Raw genomic sequence first — 21,225 nt, forward strand, 5'->3', positions numbered from 1 at the left:
GGGAAGGAGGGAGAGTTGTTCCACCAATAGATTGGTAGTTTGTTCTTGAGCTAAATAATGGCACTATATAAGGGAAATTAGTGCTGTTAACATTTAGGGCAAGAATTCTTTTTGTAAGAAATTCCAGTTAGGATTGCTAGTTGAAGTGAATTGCTCAGATTTGCTGTGGCTGGAGGTGTGTGCAGGTATTCAAATGTTCTCACAGAGTAATCGAGAAAGACAGCAGAAGTCACATTCTGCCTTCCAAGCAAGATATATGTTGTCTCCAGAATCAGTCTCATCCTTCTCAGCTGAGCTGGTTAGGTAAGGTTAATATCTTTTTGACAGATTTAACTTAGGTAAAACTGCTGATGGTGTTGAGTATTCTCCATGCATAAAATCGTAAAGAATCATAGAACACCCCAAGTTGGAAGGTTCCCACAAGGATCATGGAATCCAACTCCTGGCTCCACACAGGACTACCTACAAATCAAACCCTATTTCTGAAAACATTGGCCAAATGCTTCTTGACCTCTGGCAAGCTTGCTGCCATGACCACTTCCCTATGGAGCCTGTTCCAGTGCCCAACCACGCTCTTAATTGTTTGGACAATCTACTAGTTTTATGTCTTTCTTACATTGTGGAACCCCAAACTGCACACAGCACTTGAGGTGAGGCTGCACCAGTGCAGGGTAAAGCGAGACAGTCACTTCCCTCACTGGCTAGCTGTGCATCCCCCTGAACACAGCAGTAGTGTCACAGGACTAGACATGTTTCAGCAATCCATTCCTGTTTAAGAAAGCATGCAACACAAGTCAATTTTTTGCAAGTACTTTTCTCAGGGCTGTGCTCTTGGTGCTCTTTTTCCTGTAACATGTACTCCTTAGTGCTCTCTCCCACCATCTTCGGTCTTCGATTGGCAGAACTTTCTGTGTCTAGGAGATGTACCTACCATGTTGGCTCCCTGGAAATACCTTTCTCACTCCATCCTCATGCTGTTTACTTAGCTCATATTCAACTGAGTCAAGGGAGAAGGTTTCTGTATTATCCTCCTGTAATCTGAAGGGAAATTATCTGTCAACCCAACAATTGTTGGGTTGCCCAGTCCATGGTAATCTGTTGGTCAGGAACAATTCAAATATACCAGGAAGATGTGGAGTAGTACAGATATATTGAAGCATAACCTATTTTATTTGTGGTATGGCATATGAAAAACCAACACCCAAATTTGTGCTGACTCTGAGTACAGTCCCCTTCTTTTCAAGGAGATCAAATGAAGTCCAAGATCATCTGGATAAGGGTGTCAAAATCCAGACCTGGAATTTTGTTGTTAATGTGGAAAAATCACCTGTGTTTGTGTTTTACCATTTTAAAGGATTTTATCATACAAACAGTATACACTACAACTTGGAAGTATTAAGTTGTTTTGCTACAGTTGGCCAGATCAGGAAACATAACAGTTTGTACTGATTGCAATAAATAGATATTAAAAAAGTAAAATCCCATGGACAGTCTCCTGATTTTTGCTCTCTTTCTTCTGAATACTGAACTAATAAACAGAAGTAGTAATAAGCTCCCAAATTAAAAAATAACAGAAGAAATCAGTTCAATAATTGTAAAAGACTCACTTATTTTTTGAGCTCTGAATGGAAACCATTGTTTAGTAGTACTTCACAGTACCTGATGGAATTTATTGAAATGTTGTATTAAATATTAAGAAGTATTAGAAATGAGAAAATTCTATTGTATAAGATTTCTCCCTGTTTGTCTAGAAACAGATGGTAAGAACAGGTTATGTGGTACTGAGCAGCTTGACAGCCTGTGAAATTTCTGTGGCACATATATAAATTAATCAAAAACACTAGCAATTCAGGACTCATTTATGATTCTGTGACCACAGAAAGACCATTTGTAGCATTTCTCCTTTTGTGTGGAGAAGGTATAAAAGAACCTGCTCAAGATCAAATTCGGCACTGTTGTAGAGTTGCATACTCCCTGTCTTCCCTGCTTTTGTTGTCTTCACTTCCACACTAGACCTCTGTCTGAACAACAGGCTGGATTAGATCACTGCTGCTTCTCCTCAGCAATTACCTTGATTGCTATCAGGACAGGACTAAAAAATTTTCCATGTCCATGATTTTGGTAAGGAGCAGTCGATAAAGTTTTTTTCTGCTGCAGTTAAATTATACTAATTTCTGGCATTACATAAATTAAATTAATACTTAGTGCTTTTTAAAAATGTTTTACAGCTTTAACATACTTTCCAAATCTTTTCTGTGTCATTCCATTAATGACACGTGTTGCTAATTGCATAGAATAAATAGAACTGTATGCCTAAATTTGGTTCCTAATATTTGGCTCCTCAGGAGCCAAGGAGGTAGAGGTCAGCAAGCAGCTTTAATAATTTTTCTGAAATTCAGAAATGGAACTTTTAACCTTTGTTTTTTTTTTGGTGAGGATAATTTTTATTTATTTCAATTTCAGTAATGTATAAAAAAAGAAAAATGGTCTGCTTCAGTTTCCTCTTAGTTGAGTCACTGGCCATTAGGATTTTGTAAAGGATCACACTTTGCCACAAAATGTGTGACTTTCTTCTTTCAATACGTACCTGTGCTTAACAGTGCAACTCTAAATGGTCCCTAAATTCTAAGTGAAAGAATATTGCTCTGTGGACATTCTCTCCATCACAGTTATTTCTCTTAACGGGCCTCATGGATGTCAATTGCCACCACCATTATTTTCTTTCTCCCTTCCTTGTAGGGCATACCTGGTGCTCCAGGTGTTCCAGGTGTTACAGGAAGCCAGGGGCCACAAGGTGATGTTGGAGCTCCTGTGAGTAAAATAAATTAATATGAATATATTTGCTCTTGTGCATTGATTGGTTTCTGATCCTGGCTTCACTGTTTTCAGAACTTCTCAGGATTTATATCTTATGATCTTTTTGCAGCTAGTTAATCAGAATGTCATATCGGCCTTTGTTCATTTTTCATACATAATTTATTTGTTGATCTTACATACACTGTTTGGAATACAAGTATGAGAAAGTCAAAAGAAAAGGTTAAAACACAGAAGTAAAAACATAACGGTATATGAATTTGAGGTCACTGTGTCATTGCTTTCTCATTTTATTCCTTTGCTTTACAAGTTAAAGTATGCCCTTTAATTAACCTGAGTATTTCCATAAGTTTATTCTGACTTTCAAACTGTGAAAATATTGTATGAATAAAAAACTGTCTTTAGTGATTACTTTGTGTTTATCTCAGGGCAATTGACTAATGTTCATGGCTTTTTCTATAATAGCACTATAAATTTCAGCTGCAGGAAGTTCGACCAGCAATTTCATTCAGAATTACACCCTCTACACTTAAAATCTGTATTAAGAACCTAAGTTTTTCTTTCAAATAGTATTTCATTTATTATCAAGTAAAACAGTTTAACTAGAAGAAAGGAATCCAATTATAAAATGAGTGTATAAATTACATAAAAGACAAAGCTAGAAGATTTACAGTGGACCTCTTTTTCTCTGTAACGGTTCAGATATATTTTGTAGTTACATTTTAGCATTTGATCACTTGATTAATTATGAATTGTGCTCTTTTTTCCCCCCACAAATTAAAGTGAATATTCTCTTTAAGTTTTAAAGGTGCCTGAATGTGACAGTGTATACTTTTGACTTGATTTGTAAAACAGATTTTATTTTATTTTTTCAAAATCTGGTTTGCTTTGGAGACCTAGTCCAATGCAAGCATATTTATTTGGTTAAGTGGGAGTGAAATGACTAATAATGTGTAAGCAAAGGTAATAACCTCATGCCCAATTCTGCATAGTTTCTAAGTGCAATCATGAAATCTAGTAAGATTTGATGAGCTATGGAACTTATTACTATCAATGTATAACATGTTGCCTGTTCAATTCATATCCAAACACATGTTCCAGATAATTCAACTAAATCTCCTAGAGTGTAGATATTCCTGTGAGCCATGTAAGACCTTTACTGCAAATGTTTAAACTCTAGTAGTTCCACAAAAACAGCTAGGTAGGTGAAAACTAATTGAATTTCAATCACTATCTTTCCCCAAAATAGAGCAATATAAAATAGGTCTAACAATAATCTTGCAGTCTTTGTAGGTCCGTATCTCCCTCCCCCCCCGCCCTGCCCTGAGTAGGATAAACTATGTTTTAAGCACGTATCAGTCAGCTGGTTAACTCTTCATGCAGACCTTTCCTTGCTTCGGGAGCTCCTGAGAGATATTTAGCCTATCCCCAAAACCTCCATTGGTGAGGTCATAACTGCCCCATATATCTTGTCCCAATGCATAATGGTCCTTACCAGCATTACAGTATTACCTTGACTGTCATACTAAATTTTCTGCAAATGCTACCAATTTTTGTCTCCCATCAGCCTTCTCTTCTTTACATTCAATGCTAATGTTAGACCCATTTGAGCCATGGAAGTATATCTCCTGGTGGCCTACCCTTGCTGCCATTTTAAACAAGAGAATTCAGTATGTGACAAACCCCTGAGAAAGTCATATATTCTCCATGTAATTGACAAAGGTGAACATTTTTATGAGTACTGAAATGGAAAAAGTATATTCGTTATTGTTAACATAGCTTCCTGAAACCTTTGTTTTTGTTCATGTTGCAAGGGAGACAATATTTAGGGGTTAAAAGTTTTAAGATGGATCAAAACAAGAATTAATTTTGTATTGAATCTTTCCATAGGGTGCTCCTGGACCTAAGGGAGAAAGGGGTGAGCGGGTAAGTATGTTCACTTGTTAGCTGCCATATTTTTTCCGATCTGGCCTTGTATTTTATAAAATGCTTTGTGCAATGATTTATTGTTCTCTGTGTTTACAGGCACAATAGTTTTCTCCTGTGCAATCAGGCAAACTTTCTTCTGTTCCAGTCATTGCCTTATATATAGCTATATTAATATTTTGAAGGTGAGAAATATGTGGCATTAAGCATGTTCGCAAATTTCTCACTAGGGTTATCTTCTCAGACCTCTGTTTCCTGGCTAAAAACACCAATGGCAACCAGGGAAATCCCAAAACTTCTTAGGCTTTTTTCTCATCTGCAAGCATATAATCTCACAGGGATAATAAATGTTTTTCATTGCACTGAACATTTTCAAGACAGAAATGATGTAAAACAGTATTACACTGCTGCTTTTGTTATCCAGGGTGATCTCCAGTCCCAAGCAATGGTGCGTGCTGTTGCTCGTCAAGTGTGTGAACAACTCATCCAGGGTAAGTATACTGATAGTTCATATGCTCCTATCTCTAGGATACATCTCTTCCTGCCACAATTGCTTATAAATATGATGCTTTTCAGAGCATCCATGGAATCTGTCCATTTTAGGCTAGACTGTCAGTATTTATGGTCCAACTAGATTTATGTTCAGCTGAATTTGTGTCCAACTAGAGCTCATTACCATCAGATACCTAAAAAAGACCTCAAATTGTCTCCAAGTTATTAGATTATACAGAAGCTTTTGCAGTAACAATTTTAAAATTTTACAGACAAAATACCAAAAAAAACCCACATCAATGCAAGAAAATGAGACTCTACACAATAGTTCTTCGCCTTTTCTATATATTCCCTAAACCACTGTTTCTCCATCAACAAGCACACAACTTCGCATTATTGAAGTTCCCCAGCATGACAGACCACAGCCTTGAGGGCCTGCCAGTGCTCTTTTCAAATTTCACTGAACCAGATTCTCCACTGCAAATTGAAAATGATGACATTTTTCTCTTGACAGGTCATATGGCTAGATATAACTCAATTCTGAACCAGATTCCAAGCCAGTCTGTCTCAACACGAACCATTGCAGGACCTCCTGGGGAGCCAGGTCGGCCAGGGGCTCCAGGGCCCCAGGGTGAGCAAGGATCACCAGGCATGCAAGGGTTTCCAGGAACTCCTGGGCAACCAGGAAGACCAGGAGAAAGAGGTAGGCTTTGTGCTTCACATATACAAAAATATTTTTTCTCTCTTTTCTGATACATTGTGGTGGCTTTTGTCTCCCAGATAAATGATTTCTGAGGACAAAGTTTTTCTCTCTAGCTGATTGCTGAGCTCAATACAGACCATAATGAAAGCTTCTAGTCATGAAGGTAATGTGTGATTTGACAGGATCAGACAGGTTTAATGCCTTTACTGTTGAATATTGGTGGTATCTAATTATGCACGCCACATTTGCATCATAGTAGGACTCTGCAGTAAGCTGGAGCTTTGTAAGTATAGGCAAAGGAGCTATTGGTGAAGATCAGCTGCAAAACTGATAGGTTTGTGTTGCAGGAAGATTGAGCTTTTCTACTAAACTTGGGACATGTCCATCAGAAGATTTCTGAGTTATGGTAGTTTGAAAGGAGCAAGTTTGTCAGAAGAGGGAAAAATTCATAGTTTATGAGGGATTAGGGGGATCAAGGACAGGAAATGGTGAGATCACAGAGAAATAATACAATTAACTGTTCATGTACAAGAATTCTCTATACTCTTACTTGTAGGCTATATCCCTTTCTCCTTTCCTCCTCCAGCACTGTGTAATAAAGAAACAATTCAATGTTTTGATTTACTCTCTCAGTGCAACCCTGGCGCTCTTCATAGCACAAACCTCACAGAGGTAGCACTGAGTCTTTGTTTGTGAAAGTGCTTTGAAGACCCTCACACAAGGAAGTGACCAAAAACCCAGGAGACAAATGTGATGTTCAGGAGCAATGAACTGGAGTTGCTGTTACAAAATCTGCCAACTGGACATTTAAAAGCAAATTGTCTTGAAGGCATTTCAGTTCAGGAACTCAGTAGTTCTAGTTCACAGTAGCCATGACGGCCAGTGTTAAAGCATTGTTTTGAAGATACAGTCTTTGTGTAGACCCTTTTGAGTTTTTTGGTCCTTTCTTCTCCTCAAGACCATAATTCTAATTACCTTCTGTAAAAAAGAGGCAAGATTTTGGGTACTGGCCTCTCAGTCGTGGTGCTGTCTGCTCCAGCTGAGAGAAGACACTGTCCGGAAAGAATTATGAAGGAGAGGGCAGGGGAAAGGATGAAAGAAAATTGGAAGAGGCAGCAAGTTAGGAACTGTTTTCAAAAGTGATGACCCAAAGAATGAATGCAGATCTCAGGGTAGCTACTTTCATAGTCATACTCGTATTTTAAATCGCTTCTCAGGCAGGAACCATTTAAGCACACAAAATATTTTACTGGGGAATGGAGGAACCAAAAGCACAGGGTATAAAAAGGGAAACCCATCCAGCATTTAGCACGCATTGCCCATTGTGTTTGTTGTGCTGAGGCCCAGACCTGTGTGTTGTAGTGCCGTGAAGTCACAGAGTGATAGATACAGTCACGTAAATGGAACATGGTGGGGGCTAACCTGCTGTAGGTAATATTCATCTTGAGGAAACAACATTGGCAGTAGAATGAGTACAGAAAGAGTAAAAGCATGTTAAAAAAGAATATTAGGTCGTTATAACAAAATAATGCACTTCAATGTGGCTTTTGTGTTCACTTTCCTGTCTCTATAGATAATTGATGTTAGAAGGGACTGATTTTGGCAGGTCGTGCTTGTGGGGAGTTTCATACTTGGTAGAGAGCAAGCTCTTATCGAGCATACTTCGAGAAATATAATCAGTCAGCCAGAACTCTGCAGATTTTCCTGAAGTGTGATGCCAAAAATTTAGTGTTTTGCTATATTTATAGCTTAGAAGAAGATTGTTTTAAGAATGAAGAATCTATGTGTAAACTTAAATACAAAGTAATTAGCTAGTTTATTTGGAGTGAGGACGGTTTTTAGGGCATTCACATAACTACAACCTTGAACAGAACCTGGAAGGAAGGGGAAGGAGCCTGTTCAGAACCTAGGAAAAAATAAGGATTAACTATTAGTCTTGAGGATTTAATTTCTTCAGAAGCAACTGAAATTGTAGATTGATGCATGATGGATATAATAGCAGTTTATTTAACAGAAAGAAACATTTTAATTTGACATTTTCATAGTCTTTTTCTAAGGGATTGCTCTAAGCTAACGCCAAACCAAAGCAGTAAAAAGTAGAAATTATTTTTACCACCTTCATGTTTGAGGAGATTGATTGGACGTTTCTTGTGCATTCCCAATTCTCACTTCATTCTTAGTTATATATACAGTGAATTAACAAATAAAAATTGCTCTGCTTCCGGACGGAAGTTTTTTTTAGTTCCCAGTGACTACAGAGAGGAGGGTAAATGGACTTGAAACCCATCACCCCCTGCTGTGTTCTGAAGCACTGTTTGCATTTAACTCGTTCTGCAAGTCCTGATTTATAGTCCTGTTGTGAAGATCTCCAGCCAGCCACTTGGAGTCTTTGTGAACAATGTGTTTCTTTTCACTGATGTCACCAGCTTTTGGCTCTATATGAGGTTAACTTAATGTTCAAGAGCAGTGCCAGATTAGCAGCTCTGAGAAGTCAGCCTCCATCCTTAATACAGAAAATGCACTGGAACAGTGACAGCAGTGTCAGCAGAGCATGCTAAAGAGTAATAGGCATTGGAACGGAAAAAAGACCCACTTGTTTATCTAGTAGGGTGTTTGTATTTTCTCAGAGTTTGGGCTGTTGGAATTGCTGCAAGAACCTGTTACTGGCCCTGAACTGAACAGAAAGGTGTTATAGCAGGAAGAGAAAGTGGGGGGATGCTCACCGTTCCCTCTCCTGCCCACCACCCATCCAGTTCAGGTCCGTGACAAGTGGGGACTTCGGAAAGCGGTGTGGAACTGCTTCAAAATTAGGCACCAAAGAGAGCTTTACTGGAAAATGTCAGCAGTGGAAGATCTTGAAACCAGTGAACTTCCCTGCTAATTTGCCCGGCCAATAGCTTCTTTCCCCTTGTTTACCTTGTCAGCCTGCCAGGCGTTAATCAGATTTTTTGGACGGAGACTTGGATCGAGAGAGTGTCTTTGAGTTCTGTTAGAAACCTCCCCTTGAACTTCTAGGTCCAGGGTGTCCCATTCCTGAATGTGTTCTCTCACTAGGACTACACTGAGCTAGTCATTCCAAGAAAGACCACCTCGGCGAGGAGGATAAGTCATTCTCTTGACAGATTCAGTTCGCAGTGTCTTTTGTGTCGACGTCAGTGAATGGATCGGGATCACAGTAACGCATTTGTTACTCAGTTTTCTAATAACGTGAGCAGAAACATCTCTGGAAACCCCTATATATATTTGTTAGCAGTATTAACATCTTAGTGGTGGCCCAACAGACCATTGAATGAGTGATTTAAAGATTAAGGAAGCCCTGCTGTTTTATGTGTTATGATACATAATCCCAGATAAACTACTAGAATTTTGCTGTTTTACATATTTGCATAAATATAGGAGTTCAGGAGAAAATACATCCAAACTGATTATTCACTGTACTCCTCTCTGTTATTTTAACTAGTTCGCAGCACTGGTTTCTATTTTTATTTCAGCTAGTTCCAACAGCTTTTGTTTTTTGTGTGTATGAACTGGGACTTAAATAGCTAGTGTCTGGCTTCTGAGTGCTCAGGAAGTAGTTCAACTTCTGCAAAATAATATAAAAAGGCAAAGATTCAGTACAATTTCTTTCTATTTTTTTTTCAGGTATTTTTATAATACTTCATTGGTTTTCTGAACCTTGAGGAATAATGTAAAATCCATAGTAAAGGTTACACTGATTCACTTCTAGCTTCCAAATGCTGTGAAAATGCAGTTATTGTCCTGCCACTGGGTGGGATTCTGCCCTTATCATGTGTCCTGAAGTGATTCACAAAACCTAGGGCTACTCACTCCATCTCACTGTTACTAAAATACAACCAATACCCAAGCTCTCAAGTGGAAAGTCAGTATGCTCAAGTACAGCTTCATCTGTACTCGCTTCCTGGCTTTATATGGAGGAGTTTAGTTAAACGTGTTATTAAACGCCCCATGTTTGTGGTTCAGATGGTGATGTTCTAATGGAATTAAATGGAACTTTTGCCAGCTGAGTCAAATATTTTTATTTCCAATTTTAGTTTCATCTGGATTAAAAAAAAAATCACGTAGTGTTATAATATATTATGGTTACAACTGAGCATCTTTAAAAGAGGAGAATTTTAGGTCCCAGTTTAATTTTTCTCAATTACTGTATATGCAATTCTTCCCAAATGACAATATTCTCTTAAAGAGCAATACCTAAGGTTTGTCTTCGTGGAGAAACCATGGACATTTAATTTTCTTTGCTAGGGAATGTGTTCATGATCTTGGTTTTTGTTTTTAATAACTGATGCTATCAGAGAGATCTTTAGCAGAGAGTTGGAAATAATTGATTTCAGTTGCTTGTGATCTCCTTGGGGTTGAACCCAAGCCATTGCTTATTTTGGCGAGGAAAGAGACATAAAGAACCAGTTAACTTGAAGGGGGGGAGATGGCCGGTATTGTTGAAGTATGTCCAGAGCATGAACCTGTAAACAGTTACTAGGATTTGAAGCCACCCTAAACCAAATGTCAATTTTTGATGCATACTTTTATCCCTACCAGTGATTAACCACTGGAGTAACCAACATGGAGAGTGATGTCGTTTCTGGGCAATGTAAAAAGAAATGGGTGAAGTCTGAATATCCGTTGATAGGAGGGAGCTGTTAACTATGGCCAAGAGGGCTGTGAATCTGTTTACTCTTAGTGAAGACCTTTGGTGGGAAGCCTGTTAGTGGAGCTCTCAGAGTGCTTGATTTTAGCTCATGTGAGGTTTGCCTTAGGACCAGGCTATTCTTGCTTCAGTGTTTATGTTCTCTTCTGCTTGGGTAAACTTTTCTGGAAAGCAGACTGAAAGAAACCTGAAGCAAACTTGTGTTTTGTACTCCAGTATGTTTGCTCTAGCAACTGGATATCCATGTGATTTCAAAGAAAGTTTGCCCCGTGCAAGAGCTTCATAACGTGTTCCAGGACAAGCTTTTTATTATTAGCCCAAGTGGATTTGTTCTGTTTTTATCGCTGCTTACTGGAATTTCTCCTGGGAACATCGTGTATGGATGCGTGTACTTGTGTGTGTAAAGAATAACCGAGTGCATGGAGGGCTGTGATTTGAAAATATTGTGGCAATTGTTTTTGAGGTCACCGTTTAATGTTATCATAAAGTTGGATAAACAATCGCACTAAATATCTGTGTAGATTCCAGATGGTTATCATGGGCCAGTCTTGTTATGATCAAAGCAATCCACACACACACAGTGCCTTTTGCAAACGGCCAGCGTTTCCTTACAGGGCACGTAGGGAAAGGGACAATCTAGATGAATTGCCTTTGTTAAAAGCCTGCAGCAAAGGTAGAGAATTGCAACAGAGGACACTCGCCATGTGCTTAAAGGGGCTAAGCAAATTTTAAATGTCTGGAAACTGCATTTGGAATGCAGGACAAGAGGTTTGCATGAGAAAGTCATTTTTAAAATGTGTGGAATTCAGTTGCTGATCACAGACGATGTGGTTTTTTGGCAGGTTCCCTCAGTGCTATAAAAGTGGATTAGAGCATCTCTGCCACCTAAGACTGCTTCCTGCCACAGGCTGTGCAGTGCAGTCATTTGTCAAAGGTGCTGAATAGCACTGCAGCTTGAAACTGCAGTCTGTGCTCTAACTAAATGCTAGATTACAAGCAGGAGGCTTGTCCTGAACTGGGAGGACACTCTCAGAGAACAGGAATCCTAAGTGTTACATCGCTAAGAATCCCAGAAGAAAAGATGCTGGCAAATTTCAAGATGCTTAAGTAATTTAAACACTTAAGACCCTTTCACCTTCAGTTAGGTTTTAGTAATCTTGCAGTTTGGCCAGAGGTTTATCATTATCTGCCTGAAAAAGGCCAGGTGGGAACTGATTTAGTTGTAAAAGAAAGCAGTTGTGTACGAACAAGATAGAAAATTGGAAGATCAGATGTGAAGAATGCTTGAGAGAATAGAGCTTGGTGCTAGTTCCTCTCCACCTCTGCTCCAGTGACTGGATGGTTAGAGCATCATTTCAGGAAATATGAAGCTGTATTCCTTTCTCACTTACTGCCACCACTGGGAGACGTGTGGTTGCTCTGCTTGATGAATATATTCCTCTGTGTTCTGGACGTTAGGTCCTGGAATCACAGAACGGTTCGGGTTGGAAGGGCCCTTAAAGACCACCCAGTTCCAACCCCCTGCCATGGGCAGGGACACCTCCCACCAGACCAGGTTGCCCAAAGCCCCATCCAGCCTGGCATTGAACACCTCCGGGGATGGGGCATCCACAGCTTCTCTGGGCAGCCTGTGCCAGGGCCTCACCACTCTCTGAGTGAAGAATTTCTTCCTTATATCTAACCTAAACCTACCCTCCTTTAGTTTAAAGCCATTACCCTTATCCTATCCCTACACTCCCTAACAAAGAGTCCCTCCTCAGCTTTCCTGTAGCCCCCTTTAGGTACTGGAAGGCCACTGTAAGGTCTCCCCAGAGCCTTCTCTTTGCCAGGCTGAACAACCCCAACTGTCTCAACCTTCCTTCATAGGAGAGGTGCTCCAGTTCTTTGATCATCCTCATGACCTTCTTCTGGACTCGTTCTAATAGGTCCATGTCTTTTTTATGCCGGGGGCCCCAGTGCTCCTGGTGGGGTCTCAAGAGAGCAGAGCAGAGGGGGAGAATACCCTCCTCACACTGCTGACCATGCTGCTTTTGATGCAGCCCAGGATATGGTTGGTTTTCTTGGCTGCAAGCACACATTGCCGGCTCATGTTGAGCTTCTCATCAACCAACAGGTCCTTCTCCTCAGGGCTGCTCCCAATCCATTCTCCACCCGGCCAATATCTGTGCTTGGGATTGCCCTGCCCCAGATGCAGGCCCTAGTTGAACTTCATGAAGTTCTCATAGGCCCAAGTCTGAATAAAGTCTGAAACAAGGTCTCCCTCTCCATGGTAAATTTTTGAGCAATCAGGCTAGAGAGCTATTCCTCATCTTTCTGGCCTAAAACTAACAGGTCACCAAGAACATTAAAAAAAAAAAATGTAATCAAAGGAAACAGAAGGTACAAAATGGAAACAGAAAATATTTGAACTGTGCTGGAACAGTGGCAAAAAAACCTTGTAGGGTAAGAACAAGCTTGTCCTGCTTTGGTTAAAAATGAGGAGCTCAGCAGAGTTACTACTTGCAGAGGTAGGCCTGTGTTTTCCAGGTGACTGCGCTATGTGATACAGTGCCCCCGAGGCCACACGTTCAGCAGCAGACCCAGAACTCACTGGGGGATCCTGAATCCCCTCCCTGGTGTGAATTCCGATTGTCCAGTCCCAGAGGGTGCTGCGTGGGAGGCCTTGGTGCTTCTCAAGTCTTCAGCTGGGGTTTGCAGGATTGCAGGAAACAGGGATTTCCCTGCCTCCCTTCCTATTTCAGGTCTTGGTATCAACTGCCAAGGAACCAGGAGAGCTCCTTTTCTTGGGGCCAGATGGGGACCCACTCCCTCTTTTCTTATATCTCCATCGAAAGCCCAATAACCAACCTGAGACAAACACAGAACCACCAGATTGCTTTCCCACAGACCCTTATTTTACAAACTCGAGGAGAGCAATGCATTGTCAGTGATGGGTTTTAATTGCAAAATCTTTCACCATTAAAGCTTGTTCCTGTTTGCATCCATCAGAAATTGGCTTAGGAAGGAAAAAAATCTTACACGGCTCCTTGTAAAAAGGAGAGTCTGGACACAGTCACCCAGGAGGTGCCTTGTAGATATTTTTCCGTAGATGTTGCAGCTACCTGAGCAGAAGGGAAGGCAGCAGGCCAGTCAGCTGAAATCGGAGAGCGTGCCTCATCGAGGCTAGCAGCACTTTCTTCTGTCCACTTTGTTTTCATGAAGGTGCTCTATGCTGGCTTTCATTCTGAAAGCGTGGAAGCTGTGAAGCAGTGAGAGCAATTACCAGCATTGGAAGGTCTGGAAAATGGGACGGTCCCACAACCAGCCCGGGTTTTGTGTCTCTGAACCATCCAAATCAAACACAGACTTTATGAGAGTTTCCAAGTTGCCGGTGGAAACTCAGGGTCTGGAATTTGTAGTTTTGACACCTACTTCAGTTCAACACCGCTCATTGTGATTGCTGCATGTTGAAGTGTTTTTATAGGATGCCATAGTGGTAGAGGAGCAGGAGATGGAAAGCTGGAAGAATGTTTTGCCGTTCCTGGATTCCTAGATCTGTGGTCTTCACAGATCAGCCCCAATGATAGAAATTCAGGGCCATGAGCAAGTGCATGAACACAACTATATGGCACCATGTGTTGGAAAGTCAAGTTTTGTGACTGCGAAGCTCTTAGACTGGGCTTCAACTGGGGGACAGATTCTGGCTGTGCTGAGACTTTTTTGCATTTCAGCAGCTTAAGGCCTTCTGATGATAACTTTCAGTTTTCTTGTGGAACCATCTTGTGATGAACCACTGTTTGGTGGGTGAACGCTTGAAGGAAATTTGGCTGTAGCATTAAAAAAAAAAAAAATAAAAATCTGATTTTTTTCTGGGCTGCACAGTAGTTTACAGACAGCTTTGTGAGGCTCTGACTATTCTTCTGACTTACCATCGTTGTACCTTGGCATAGTCCAGAAGCAGCCTTCCAGCAGGAAGTGCAGTTGGAAACTGGTCTGTGCCCTTGTAAACCACCCAGACGAATCCACGCTTAAGACCCCAGGAACACTGATTCCCTTGAGAGGCTATTGGAGAAGAGAGGAGAAAGGAACCAAATAGTTCTCTATTTTACCTCCTTCCTCCTCTGCCATCTGTATTTAAGTGAGAAGTAATGTATGGAACCACAGCCCTGGTTAAATAATAACCATTGCACAGCTCTGTGCAGGATGTGGCTCTGATGAGTACCGTTTCCTTAGGTTTACCGGGCGAGAAGGGAGAAAAAGGCAATCCAGGTGTTGGAACTCAAGGACCCCGAGGCCCACCAGGATCTACAGGTAAAGTTGTTACATCTGGGGCAGCTGGGTTACACCGCTTTCACCCCTTTGCAAGGCACCTAAGAATTTCAGGGCTGTCCCCTCCACTTTTAAGGCTCATGCAGCAGAAAAAGCTGTCATTTAGGCCCCTCACTGTTGTAAAGTTTTTACTATGTGATATGACATTGTGATGTGATGCGCGGTGATGTCATCAGTCACACAAGAATTTTCCTTTTCCCCGTGATAAATTGCTTCTCCAAAACCCTCCTTTTTAATGTTCTAAGTATTTTTTTTTTTTGAAATAGCGTCTGGTAGGTAAAAATTAATCTGGATTGATTGCATTTGTTTCCTCATTGACCCAAGGCCATACCTAACTGTAACTTGAGATGGAAATGTATGTGAATTCAGCACATTAATCAAAGGGATTTATATTTAGTTCCTGAAAAAAATAGAGTGATATTCAAATCCTGTTGAAAGATGCATAAACTTGCACTGACTTTGTTAGGCTATTCGTTCGTTAGAGGATTGCTATCAAGGCACGGTGCCACCCAGAGGGTGCACTGGAACAGTGGGTGGACAGGAGAGCCATGCTGGCATCCAGGGCTGTCCTCCCCCATGAAGCCGCCTTCCCAAACGTCTGGCACTTGGTGAAATATTTGCTCTCTAGAAACGCTCGTATAAATTTCTGGCTAAAAGCAGTCTCTGGCACGGAAGACAAAGCACCAGCCAGCGCGGAGGCTTGTCAGGAGCAGGGAAAAGGCTGGAGCCTTTCCCTCGGCGTGCCTGGGGGAGCTGGAGCAGGGAGGTGCAGCCCCCGTGCTCAAGCTGTCTCCTGGACGTAGTCGCAGTGCTCTCCGTGCTGCTTCTTCCTAGCACCAGGCCTGCAGCGCTGCCAAGGCGGCCTGGACTCGCTGCCGTTACAAGATGCCAGTCACGTGTTTATCTCCCCGTTTCACGCAGGGCCTCCAGGAGAAAGCCGAACTGGCAGCCCGGGTCCCCCTGGCTCCCCGGGCCCACGGGGCCCAGCCGGCCACACGGGGCCCCCCGGCTCACAGGGCCCCTCCGGCCCCCCGGGGTACTGCGACCCTTCCTCCTGCGCGGGGTACGGCATGGGAGGTGAGTAGGCTGCGGTCGGAGCCGCCCCTGGTTTCAGAGGTGGGGTGGCGAGGAAAAGGACCGTGTCTTTCTAACAGCCAAAGTAAGATGGAGGCTACTGGCAAACCTTGCGCCACAATGCAGTTGGCTCCGTACAAACACGCATGTCCAACGCTGCTGCTTTTTGTGGGGCCATGCAGTGAGCAGGGGTGCCCGCAGCAGTGAGCAGAGTCCACCATCTGATTCAGGCCTGTGAAACGGATGAAGCATACTGGGTTTTTGTCTTGTACCTCTTTGTGTTAGTCCACGAGCCTGCTCCACCTCAACTGAACGCTCTGTGTGTTGAATCCCCTTCTCCTTATGTTCGTGACAGCGGAGCTGAACATTTGTAGTTTTTAAAACGTGTTGCTCCACTTCCTCTTCATGGCATGACAGCATGAACGTTACTAAACCTGTAATAGTGTAACCTGAAACAGGGGTGCACGTGTCCGTGATTAACAAGTGAAACAATCTGGAGAAAATGGTTCTTTCTAAGTCTTCTGTATATCTTACTTTCCTTTTTCTTAGAGCACGGAAAGGCCATGGGAGGAAGTTAACACAATTACCAAAAGTGGTGTTGTCCAACCTAAAATTGAAATTTATTTTAGTAAATTACTAGTTACTACAAATGTTATGCATAGGGCGTATTTGTTTGACGTTTACATTTTAATCTGCCCGTGAACTGATTCGTACGTTTTACTCACGTGAATGTTTTTGTTGTCGTCTCTTCCTCTCCTCTCCTCCTCGTTTCCCTTCCCTGTTGTTCATTTCCTGTTCGAAGGCCCAATCCCTTACAATGGCTACCAATCCAGAAGGTGAAAGACTCATTCTGGTTCAGTTCTCATTTGGCTGAAGGTCAGATATGGATGCTGAACTTCTCTGTGCTTTCCATCAACGATGTTGACTACCACTAATGAACTTACTGGCAGCTGTACACGCACCTAGCTTCCTTGCACTGCTAAAAGTTATTGCCTGACCCATTTTGCCCATTAATCATATATTCTAGCCCGTAATTGGAATAAGCTAAAGCAGGCAGATTGTGCAGTGTATAATAAGCACCGTATTACAACTGGACATGAGACAAATTTTGGTGGTGGTTTCCAACTAACTTGGCTGTCTGTTGGTGGGTTTCCAATTGCTCCAGCTTATTAATTTTGTTAAATGTTTTCACTGTTCCTTTATGTGAATAAAAATGTGTATTTAAAGATGATATATATGCACACGCGCTATATATAAAAAAGTATATATATATCTGTCAATTTCCTAATGAATGCTTTAATTTTCTACTCCCCTTCTCCTGTGTTAACCATATGAATACTCTTGGTGGTGGTGGGTTAAGGTGGATATGGTGAGCCAACCGATCAAGACATCCCAGTAGTGCAGTTGCCACATAACTCCTACCAAATCTATGACCCCGAGGACCTTTATGATGGTGAGCAACAGCCGTATGTAGTTCACGGGTCCTACCCCTTACCGTCCCCATACTCCCAGTCCTCCTATCCATCACCTCATCTTGCTCAACCAGAGTTTACTCCCGTTCGAGAAGAGATGGAAGCCGTTGAACTGAGATCCCCGGGAATTACTCGCTTCACAAGGAAGATAGCCAAGAGAAGTGTCAAGACTCCAGTACACAAAAAGGCAAATGGAAAAAAGCCCTCTCAATGAACTGTTCAGAAAGGGAAACATTTTATGTGCATCTATATTTGGCCCTTTGTTCTGGTACCTGACCTGTCACGGAAGATGTTTACAAGCTCTTATATTAAAGGAAAATAAATGTACATGACCAGCTGACACAAAAAATAAAGGTGATTATCTTGCATGCCAGAAACTTAGTATGTTAGTGGGTTGGTGCTAGATGATGGTGAACGATCACTTGTAGATCTTTCTCCAGAGTGCTGTTCGATACAGTATTCAAACTGTATCTAAAAAACTGCATCTGGTAAAGTTGCTGTACAGAACCATTCGGGAAGGTCCATGTTTGTTATCCACGATTTTCCAGCTGACACTGTTCTCTTAGTTTTGGATGAGTTGCTTTTACTAGCGGATTAACCCTACTAAATTCACCGAAGAACAATGCATAATCAGGTTTCCTTAAAGCCAGCTATTACCCTTTCGCAAAGTTTTATGTTTATGCAATTTTTTTTAACCCACATTATATAAATACACAAGAATGTTCTGTGGGAGTACACTGATAATTTATTGTGAACCTCTTTCATTTCTGTTTTGTATGCAAATAAAAGTGGCAAGCTTTTATATTGTTAATTTTATATTTGATTGATTTTTAACTTGGAACAGTTGTCTAGATCTTCAGGGGACAGAACCTAAAGAGAAGAAAATACATTTCCCTTTCTCAACAGTTGTGTGACAGTTTTACTTTAAAGGTTACAGGCACTTAGTTGAAACAATATTAGCCTTATTTTTAAAATATATGAAGTGGTGAGAATAAATATGAGATAAGGATGTTGTACCATCTGTGGAGCGGAGATTTTTGCATATTAACATGCCAAAGTCAAAAGACTGGCAGGAACAGTTGCAGAGGCAACTTGGATCATCTGATGATGAGCAAAAGAGAAAAAACAACCCAACTGCTTGAGGATAACAAAGCAATTAATGTTAAAGCAGATAAACAAATCTTACAGTGATACACTGAACAGCTTTGAACAACACTACTGAGACTAAGCAACAAAGAAGGTTTTAAAGTAGAAGCTCAAAAACATACATACATCTAAGATGAAGTCATAGATTTTGAGTACCTGTAATCCAGCCCTACAGTGACATGGAGAGGCTGACCTGTGGCTCCCAGGACTGTGTTCCTGCTTGCCCCAATGGGCTTCAGGTTCAGCTCCGCAGGGAAAGATGTCAGCTTTTGCTTCTGGTCACTGCCAGAAGCCTTCATAGCTTATGAGGAAGGCGAGATACTGGTGCTGAGACAGCTGCATACCTTTACTGTGTTAATCTCAAATTCTCTGGCCTAGAAATCAGCCTCGTTAGTAACACGAAGCATTTATACCAGCACTGCCCCTGGCTGCATATATCCCAGGGCAATTTGAAGCTAGATCCCATTCTATCCTGCTTCTTTTTTTTCCCCATTAGTTCGCTCACCAGTATCTCCTGTCACTTTCTTGTACAAGGTGAAAAGTATGAGATAACTTGGTGATGACCCCACCGTACAGAATATTGCGGCATCGAGGAAGTGGGTATAGCTACAGGTACACATGTGCATTTAGCAGAGGCTGTCCTGGCACCCAAGTACAAAACTGTCATTGCATTATACACAGCAGTCAGAGTACGTTGCATGGTTTTGATAAGCTCAAACTCTGTCTGGGTACAAATGTAAATATTTGTGTATGGATATAAAACAATCTAGTTCCTTTCTTCTGAGTTTAATACCACGAAGCAGGTGTTCCTTCCACTGCACTCCCCGCATCCACCCCCTGTCACCTGGGCTGGGAATTGGGGCACCTCCCGCCCAGGGATGCCCGCTCCACGGACACGCACCCGACCAGGGCAGGCACAACCAACCTCTATCCCTGCCTACGGGCGGTACATGCAGTGAATTAAGCAAATGAAGGGGCTGCTTGGGAGTTACCAGAACCCTCCCTGTAGCATTGGGCCTGTGTTAACTTGTTGCATATGTATTGGTAATAAAATGTAACTGTTCAGTGGGTACTACCAAGATATAAAAATATTATTCAGGATTTGTATATTTGCCAAAAAAAGTAAGAGGCACACATATGGGCAAGATTTTCTCCAGAATTCAGTCACTGTATAATCAGAAGCGTCTCATATTTTTCCAGACAGGCGAAGAAAAGTAAGTTGCTGACTGTGAAGTTTGTAACGCACAGATAGTTGATGCCACCCAGATCTTAACTACAAAATATGTACTATGTCCTTACACAAAAAAAAGTGTTTATTTTAATCTTTTACTTTTAAAAATGCTTTTAGTATTTAACTGAGTTTGGTTACTGAACTGGAAATCAAGTAGGGCAAGTTCACTGGGTAGAAGTATTTCCCAGGATAAGCCCATTCGAACGCTAAAGAAATGCCTATATGAAAAATAGATCATAAATAAAGCAGTAGTTTTCTTTCTATACAATGCTTGCACAAAACGGATATAGTAAACACAAATTTTCCTCACCAAACATTGTAAAATTTGGAAGATAACATATCAGCATCTTCTACTACAGAAGTAGTAGAAAAATAAGTGATTCGTTTATTTACACAATGACTTTGGTTCAAGAGTTACCTGCAGAAAAGCAGCCATGATCTTCTGGTCACATCTGGAAGAGAGAAACTTGTTCTCGGTGTAGCAGACAGTGTCACCTGTGAAATTCATGCTGGTCTTGCTGCGCTGCAGTACTCCAGCAACATGTTCTGCTGGTACTGAAACGTCAATCTTCCGACATCTGAGAAACTCCTGACATTGTAAAGTGCTGCAACTGCTTTCCCTAGAGCAAACAGGTCTCCTGGAAGCACAAACTGATTTCCCGTTGGCTTTATTTCCAGCGCTGTAAGCACACCGTATGGCACACCTTATCAAGAGATGGCCAGAGCTTCGCGATGAGAAATTATGGTCAGTGACCAATACCTGTTTTTGATCATAAGGAAGAGGCTAAGCTATAGGCATGTTGTGCACAAAAACTCTTTCTAAAACACTGCTCAAGACTGAAAAAGTCCTACAGAACCTAAAAAATGACCACAAATCACACCACCCCCTCATTCCAAGATGCATATTTTAATATATTTCTTACATCTAACAGGACTACAATGTGCACGCACACATATTTGGATATGTGCACTGCTTTCTTTGAAGACTAGTAGTTTTGTTGTTGTGTGTTTTTTTTTTCCATGTAGTTTGGCTCCAGAAGAAGTTTGATTATGCTCACCACCACCACAATATTTTCAGTGGGCATATTTACCTAAAAAGATATGGAAACTGCAGGCCTGCACAGATGCACATTCAGCAAAATCTCACCTTTAATTTCATACTACGTGTACACTCCAGGATCTAGAAAAAGCTTTCAGAAAAACTGTGCAAGATCACTTCTACAGCAATAATAGGTTAAACAGGTCAAGCCACTGGTTTTCAATCCATAATTATTCACTATCCTTACTGGGCAAAAATCAAGTTTTGCAACTTCTAGAGTGAGTAACCTTATTTCAAGAAACAAGGTGGTGTTTTCCCTGAGATACAAATACTAAAAAAAAAAAGTAGCAATTC

The 21,225-nt window shown here is 41.4% G+C and overlaps 1 protein-coding gene across 6 annotated transcripts in view; it reads left to right on the plus strand.

Moving 5' to 3' along the window:
- Positions 1-18,257, plus strand: part of COL14A1 (collagen type XIV alpha 1 chain) — a 127,120-nt gene extending 108,863 nt beyond the window's left edge. For 2 of the 6 annotated variants that reach the window (XM_040546971.1, XM_040546970.1), the window contains exons 42-49: positions 2,740-2,811; positions 4,705-4,740; positions 5,165-5,231; positions 5,747-5,935; positions 14,814-14,891; positions 15,831-15,986; positions 17,344-17,436; positions 17,530-18,257. In XM_040546971.1, coding sequence (XP_040402905.1) covers positions 2,740-2,811; positions 4,705-4,740; positions 5,165-5,231; positions 5,747-5,935; positions 14,814-14,891; positions 15,831-15,986; positions 17,344-17,436; positions 17,530-17,669 — 831 coding nt within the window. In that variant the 3' untranslated portion in view covers positions 17,670-18,257. Of the gene's footprint in view, positions 1-2,739; positions 2,812-4,704; positions 4,741-5,164; positions 5,232-5,746; positions 5,936-14,813; positions 14,892-15,830; positions 15,987-16,785 lie in introns of all 6 variants that reach the window. The other 4 variants (XM_040546969.1, XM_040546968.1, XM_040546973.1 and 1 more) reach the window with 2 other exon arrangements.
- Positions 18,258-21,225: the final 2,968 nt, after the last annotated feature.

This window comes from Cygnus olor, chromosome 2, assembly GCF_009769625.2.
Source record: "Cygnus olor isolate bCygOlo1 chromosome 2, bCygOlo1.pri.v2, whole genome shotgun sequence".
NCBI classification, from domain to species: Eukaryota; Metazoa; Chordata; class Aves; order Anseriformes; family Anatidae; genus Cygnus; species Cygnus olor.